The 7,707-nt window shown below is 60.7% G+C and overlaps 2 protein-coding genes across 2 annotated transcripts in view; one reads left to right on the forward strand and one right to left on the reverse strand.

Moving 5' to 3' along the window:
• Positions 1-4,155, reverse strand: part of LOC141278403 (uncharacterized) — a 69,382-nt gene extending 65,227 nt beyond the window's left edge. The window contains exon 1 of the mRNA XM_073803447.1: positions 3,275-4,155. Coding sequence (XP_073659548.1) covers positions 3,275-4,155 — 881 coding nt within the window. The remainder of the gene's footprint in view (positions 1-3,274) is intronic.
• Positions 4,091-7,051, forward strand: POU3F1 (POU class 3 homeobox 1). Its single transcript, XM_019938084.2, has one exon. The coding sequence runs from the start codon at positions 4,154-4,156 to the stop codon at positions 5,495-5,497; it is 1,344 nt and encodes a 447-aa protein (XP_019793643.1). The 5' UTR covers positions 4,091-4,153; the 3' UTR covers positions 5,498-7,051.
• Positions 7,052-7,707: the final 656 nt, after the last annotated feature.

Here is a 7,707-nt window from a genome sequence, read left to right on the forward strand (position 1 = left end):
AGGGCCCCATCTGCCGGAGGCTCGGTGACCTGTGTCAAATGAGCAGGCGCTCGGTCACACTCCAGAGCCTGGAGGAGGTCTTGCCACTCTGGGAAAGCCCGGGCAGCTCCTGGCCTGGGGGCAGTCTGGGCAGGGGCCCCTGCTGGGGAGGGAGGCCGGGGAGCCTCTGAGACTGGCGGCGGCCTGGCTGGGAGCTGTCCTCCGCAGACAAGGAGAGTGAAAAAAAATATATGACAAGAAAGGGCTTTCCTGCTTCCTTCGAATGAGTGGGGCCACTGACTCGCATGGACTAAACTCAGGGCTGGGTACAGCCCCTTCCTCTGCTTTCTGATCCGCTGTGCAGATGGCTTAGTTCCTACAGGACGTAGGTGTCTGTGTGATGCGTGGGGTGGGCCTCTTTGTATCTGTGCACTGGGTGGGAGAGTGTGTGCTCATGTTTGTGAACACACGAGGGTGTGCCCATCTGTGTGAACTGGCGTGCCAGCTGAGAGCCTCCATGCTTGTCACCCGAAGGGCCCGCAGGTCCCCTCTATGTCTATGTTGCTGAAGGAATGCCTACTTGAGCCGACTACAGCCTCTGCATGGGTTCTGCGAATGTTCCTGTTGAGACACATGCCTGTATTTATCATTGTGTGTTGATTTGTGTGACTCTGAATATCCAACCTAATGCTGGGAAGCCATGTGTTCCTATTATGAATCTGAATGTTTGTCTCCAGGCTAAATTTCATGTGTGTATCTGCGGGCTATGCATTTGTGTGTGTGTGTGTGAATGCACATCTGTTCATATGCCTAAACCATTCTGTGTCTGCATTGGTCAGCTGGCTGTCTGACTTCCGTGTTCTGGGTTTTCTCTGTGGTCTGTGACGGTAGGGCTCCTGGAGAGAGGAGATGCTCTGTAACAGGTGTCTCTGCCAATGGCCATGTCATAGCCCCCAGTGTCCCACCCAGAATCTCTAGGGGCAAGAGCAAAGGAGATGTCGAGACTTCCTAGGGGAAACTTAACTCTCAAATATAAGAAAATTGTCACTCAAGACCAAACCCATATTATTGTAGGAGATCTAAAACTTCCAAAGCAGAGAAAGGAAAGTTATCCTTTCCTAGTTCACACTGTTGTTCACCCCAGAGCAGCATCTCATATTAAAAGGGGGCATCTAAATTACATGCTTTGTTTCATCCTTGCAGCTTCAGAGCAAACCTGAGAAGCAGGCATTACTGTCCTCATTTTAAGATAAAGAAACTGAGGCTCCAACAGGCAAAGCAAAGGGCAAGGGTACTGAAGGGGGGTAATGGGATTGGGACTGAGATTTGCTAGCTGACAAGCTGGCAACCTAGGAGCCTGGCTTTGCCGCAGCCACCCCTCAATTCAGCACAGACCTGGGGAACTCAGCTTCAAGAGTGCCAGCTGACCAGACAGCTCTCTCTGTGAGCTCTCTGCTGTGACGGCCAAAGCCGCTGCCTCCACACCCTTCCCATCCCACAGCCACAGGGAGGATGACGGGGAGTGGGACCTCCACACATTCTCGGCCCTCGGACGAGCCTCAGTTCCCTCAGCTGTGCAATGGGAGAACAATCCCAGCGCTCACTCTCGGGGCTGAGAGCGGCAGGTAACGTGATGAATGAAAAGCATTTGGTAAAGCACCCATTGCTCGTGATGACCGTTCCAAACACCACCTGTCCACTGTCCAGACATTTCCCTTCCTCTGACAGAAACTGAGACAGGTTCATAGACTCACAGACCATCAGAGCTGGAAGGGAGTTTACCAGAGAGGTCACCTGACCCAAACCTCCAGAACCCCGCTCTACAGATGAGCAAGCTGAGATTGAGTTAGAGAGGGGGAGTAACCTGTTCTTTCACTGGGCACTAACAATAGAAACAACGAGAGTGAAAAGTCCTTTCTGAGCCCTTGTCACTCACGTTGTCTTGTACCACCCTCTAACTTACCTTAGTGAGACAGGTGTGCTACTTATGGTACTGTTATTCCCAATTTACAGGTAGAAGAACCAAGCCCTAGAAGACTGGGCCAGAGTTATTTTTGCCCAGGAAGACAGTAGCAGGTCCAGGTTGGAAGCCCAAGCTTCAATGTCACGCAGGTCTGGTTAGGGCTGGCGTGAGAGGGGACTTCACTACAGGATTCCCAGCCGTGGTCCTACCTCCTGAGCCTGGGAGAGAGACCAGGAAGGCGAGTGGACCAGGAAGTCCTGGGCTGCCTCAAGGTGACCACTTCCTGGGCCAGAGTCCAGGAAAGCCCAGGATCCCGAGCTAGGTTCAGACACAGGGCTCCATCACAGCTCTTGCAGCGGGAGTGGTACCTAAGGACTCTGCTCAGGACAGCGGCCAGTGGCCACCCCATCCCTTGGGGGTTAGCCAGAGGCTGGTCCTGGGGCGTTTAGGGCCTGGATGAGCACAGTCTGCGCCCAAGGATGACCCTTGTCACTGTCGACTCTGCCCCAGTCACCCCCACTGCGGCTGCCCCCTGAGCCCCCCCATCACCCTTCTTCACACACTGAGGCTTTATTCCACAGTCCTGACTTGCCAGTAGGGCCCTAGCTGGGCCCCCAGCTCGGTCCTCCAATCTGGGACCCCCGGGGCCCTGGAATCTATGAATCCATTGGAGGCAAGATCAGGGATAGAAAAGAGGTGAACTGGCAGCTGGAGGACTCCCCGAGAGCCAAGCCTCAGCGTGGGGAAGACGTGGAGGCTACAGCTCATTCCACTCATCCTCCAGCCAGCGTGGCACAGAAGAGCTGATGCTGGGGTCCAAGTCCACTCAGGATCCTTCAGGGAGTCCTCAAAGACCTGGGGGATGAGTAGGTAAGCCACTGCATGCCGCACCTTTCCAACAAGACCTCTTCAGTCCCAGTTCCCTTTTCAGCAGCCCCAGGCAAGTGGGTTAAACTCCAGCCCAGGGCTCCCTGCAAGGCTGGACAGCTCCCAGCCTGCACGCCGGATTTCTGAGGCACCAGCGCCCTTCCCCATGTCCACGCCACTCCTCACCTAGAGCAAGTTTCCCCGGGGCGTGACCCCGCCATGACCCAGGCCAATGAGCCGGGTAGGCAGGAAGGAGAAGGAGCGAGGCGGCGGCGTGGGTCAGATACCCGTGGGCCCAGTGTGTCCACCATTCCTGTCGGCGGTGCTTTCCCGGAGCCACGGTCTCCACCTCGAGATCCTCTCACTCAGGAACCTTGGAATCGGCCTGGTTACAGGAGCTCCCGTCTCCCCACAGCATCGCTGCCGCCGGCCGTTCCGGCCCCGAGTCACCCGCGAGGTACTCACCTGGGCCGCGGCGCCCGGGAGGAGAGCCCGTGAGAGGCGTGAAGTCGGGGCCAGTCCGACTCTGCCCGCGCCCGACGGTCTCTCAGGGCGGCGGAGGTCGACGGAGTTGCGCTGGGCGGACTAGAGGGTGAAGAGGGAAAACGAGACGGGCCAGGGAGGAGCGCAGAGGAGAGCTCCGTGCCCGCTGGAAGTCGCGGGAGGCGAGGCGGGCGAGGTGAGCAGCCGCGCCGCAACCGAGCCGGGGACCCGCGCCGCCTGCCGCTCGCAGCCGCCGAGACCCGCGGGAATCCCGGCCCGCCGGCAGCGGCACGGCGGAAGGAGGAGAGCGGGGCTGAGCTGCTTCTCGGAACCCGAGCGCCTCCCGGAGCCCGCCATCCCCGCCACCGCCTCTGGCCACACGGGCGGGTGACCGGCGAGAATTCTGCTAGCTTGGAGCGTGGGACCCGCCGGGCTCGGAGTCTCCAGCGCCGGGGGAAAGTGGGGCCCACGCAGCCAGGACGAGAGGGGGTGCGGTCCCAGTGCCACCCCCGCGCCACTCCCCACGTGGCGGCCGCGCCCCCGGGGCGTGAGCGTATACGCGGAAGGTAGGGGGGCTGTGAATGAAGCCCCAGCGGCCAATCAGCATGGTCGGCGCGCGGGACCCCAGGAGTGAGGCCCAATGGCGAGCTCCGGGCGGCCGGGCCGAGAGGCAGGCGGGCAGGGGGGGCGGGGGCCGGGACCGGGGGGCGGGAGGCGGCTCCGCTGGCAGCCAATGGGCGGCGGGTGGGGTGGGGCTCCGGAGCGCTGAGCTGGTCGGGCTTTAAGCCGGCGGAGCGCGGCGGCGGGGCCCGCAGACGGAGCGGAGCGGCGGCGGCGGCGCGGCGCGGGGCGCGGGGCGGCATGGCCACCACCGCGCAGTACTTGCCGCGGGGCCCCGGCGGCGGAGCCGGGGGCACGGGACCGCTTATGCATCCGGATGCCGCGGCGGCAGCGGCAGCGGCGGCGGCAGCCGAGCGGCTGCACGCGGGGGCCGCGTACCGCGAAGTGCAGAAGCTGATGCACCACGAGTGGCTGGGCGCGGGCGCGGGCCACCCCGTGGGCCTAGCGCACCCGCAGTGGCTACCCACGGGAGGAGGCGGCGGCGGCGACTGGGCAGGCGGCCCGCACCTGGAACACGGCAAGGCGGGCGGCGGCAGCGCCGGCCGAGCCGACGACGGTGGCGGCGGCGGCGGTTTCCACGCGCGCCTGGTGCACCAGGGGGCGGCCCACGCGGGCGCGGCATGGGCGCAGGGCGGCACGGCACACCACTTGGGCCCGGCCATGTCGCCGTCGCCGGGGGCCGGCGGGGGCCACCAGCCCCAACCGCTCGGGCTGTACGCGCAGGCGGCCTACCCGGGGGGCGGCGGCAGCGGCCTGGCCGGAATGCTGGCGGCGGGCGGCGGCGGCGCGGGGCCGGGCCTGCACCACGCGCTGCACGAGGACGGCCACGAGGCTCAGCTGGAGCCGTCGCCTCCGCCGCACCTGGGCGCCCACGGACACGCACACGGACACGCACACGCCAGCGGCCTGCACGCGGCAGCGGCGCACCTGCACCCGGGCGCGGGCGGCGGTGGCTCGTCGGTGGGCGAGCACTCGGACGAGGACGCGCCCAGCTCGGACGACCTGGAGCAGTTCGCCAAGCAGTTCAAGCAGCGGCGCATCAAGCTGGGCTTCACGCAGGCCGACGTGGGGCTGGCGCTGGGCACGCTGTACGGTAACGTGTTCTCGCAGACCACCATCTGCCGCTTCGAGGCCCTGCAGCTGAGCTTCAAGAACATGTGCAAGCTCAAGCCGCTGCTCAACAAGTGGCTGGAGGAGACCGACTCGTCCAGCGGCAGCCCCACCAACATGGACAAGATCGCGGCGCAGGGCCGCAAGCGCAAGAAGCGCACGTCCATCGAGGTGGGGGTCAAAGGCGCGCTCGAGAGCCACTTTCTCAAGTGCCCCAAGCCCTCGGCGCATGAGATCACAGGCTTGGCCGACAGCCTGCAGCTGGAGAAGGAGGTGGTGCGCGTCTGGTTCTGCAACCGGCGGCAGAAGGAGAAGCGCATGACCCCGGCGGCCGGCGCCGGCCACCCGCCCATGGACGACGTGTACGCGCCCGGCGAGCTGGGGCCGGGCGGGGGCGGTGCGTCGCCGCCCTCGGCGCCCCCGCCGGCCGCGCTGCACCACCACCACCACACACTGCCCGGCTCCGTGCAGTGACCCCGCGGGCCGGGCCCCCCGCCGGTGCGCGGCGAGGCGCCGCGCGGCCTGAACTCTTTTTGTTCGGTTGCTTTGGATTTTACAAAAAGCCCAGAAACTTTCGAATAAAACCAAACACCCGGACGACCCTCTCCTGCGAGCGGCGAAGACGGCCGATAGGCTGCGTCGTCCGAGCCCCGAGAGAGAGGAGCGATGATCCGGAACGCGCCAACTCACCCCGGGCATCCTGCCCGCCGCCTGCTCCCTGCCCCCAACCCCTCGACGACCCCCGCCCCTGCCCCCCCGGGCTGTTCGGGGCCGGATCCCGGCAGCGGCCTCCCCACAGCGACAGGTAACGCGGTACGGGGTTAGGGATTACCCGGGAGAGAGGACGGAGAGAGGAGAGTTCCCCATCTCTCTCCCCGGCGCGGATTCCCGAGCCTGAGTGTCGAGGGTGGGGGACTGTCACTTTATTCGCTCCACGCCTCTTCTCTCTCATAAGGATGCGCCCCATCCCCCTTACCTTTCCTCCGGGCTTGGTTTTTTACAGTTTTTATTTATTCACGGAGCCTCTCGGCTCCTGGGGTCCTTCTAACTCCGCCCGCGCCCTTAATTTAAATCGCTGTATACTGTATTTATCGGGGCCCCGGAGGGGAGGCCGCGAGAGCCGCGTCTGTGTATAAAAGCAGGAAATAGCCAAAGCTTTAATCTAGCCTAATTTATTTTTTCCCCTTACCTTCCCCTACCCTACCCCAAAAAAGCAAAATAAAACAAAAAACAGACAAAAAAGAAAAACTAACAACAAAAAAAAATTCGAGTGTTCATTTTTCGTTTCGTTTTATCCGAGCTCCGGCTCGGTTCCCGGCCACGCTGGAGGGGTCTGCGCTCCCACGCACACGCAGATGGGAAGGGGCTTCTGCCCGGCTGTAGACCGACCACCGCACAGCAGGGCCCCCACTCCCCGCGGGGCCCTGACCTCCCGGCCACAAACAAACGAAACTTGGAAAAGTTGGAGATATTTTTTAACCAGCTGTAGAAATAAGCCGTTCCCTGAGAACCTTCTGCCTGAGTCCCTGCAGCTTCCGTCCGCTCCCTTTCAGCCCCCTGGGATGCGGGATGCTGGCGGAGACCTGCAGAGAAATTCCCCAAATTTGGGGTGAAGTGGGAACCATGTAAATATGTGAGATATGTACACACTGGCGGGGAGAAAGAAACATTTTGTGCTTGGTTTTTATTTTTGGTTTTCCGGGTTGCCCTCCCTCCCCATACTAAAGGATTTTGTACACCCACTAATCCGAAAAAGATATTTTAATATGATTTCCAGATTTCTGATCCATCTCTATTTATTTTCTGGATGTGTTTGGAGCTTCCCCCTTCTCCATTTCTGGTTCTGTTTGTTACCGTTTGAATTTAAATTTTGTTATTTTATTTTTATTATTTTTTGGAACAATGTTTTGGTGCATTCTCTTTGTATCTTTATTGCAAAAAAATAATAATAATGTAGACTGGGAAGTTCCCTTTATATTTATGTTATAGTAAATATTTTATTACTCACATAAACATGTACCCCAGGGCTGTGTCCTGTCCTCTTTACTGCTAGGGCTGGGTTGGTTTGTGGGTGATGGGATTGGATACCCCGACTCACCTCCCCCAAAGTTCTGGCCTCACTCTCTTGGAGGAAGGTGACCACACAGACCTTCTTCCAGGCCAGTATCGGTGCTGCTTGTTACTTGGGCAATGGTTGAGCCCCTGCCTCAGATGAGTGAGGTTAGGGAAGATGAAGCTACCTCATGTCCCCCACCCCACCCCATAAACAGACTATCCTGGGACCAGACCAGGGCCTAAGACACTGCAGACACCACACCGAATTTGGATCGGCCATTCCTCAGGCACAACTCAACTGCTCTTCTGGGCCAAGGAAGAAGCCTGCCTCTCTCGACCTGGACCACCAGCCGGGCATCTCTGTATTCCCCACCTCTGACTTTGCACTCCCCAGGTGGGATCCAGGCCAACTTCATCATTCTGGGTCTTGGGGCAGTTGGAAGCCGAGTCAGGCCCCACCAGCCCACCCCAGCTGGCTTTCCACCTGCAAACAAACAGTACCCAAACCTGCCTGGATCCACTGGGAGTTCTAACAGATTAGACAGGGGTCCTGGGGGAGTTGAATGGCCTGGGCAGGGACCCCCGCCAGTTTGCGTGGGCAAAGCTGGTCCTACTTCTATGCAAACAAA

Source organism: Tursiops truncatus, chromosome 1 (genome assembly GCF_011762595.2).
Source record: "Tursiops truncatus isolate mTurTru1 chromosome 1, mTurTru1.mat.Y, whole genome shotgun sequence".
NCBI classification, from domain to species: Eukaryota; Metazoa; Chordata; class Mammalia; order Artiodactyla; family Delphinidae; genus Tursiops; species Tursiops truncatus.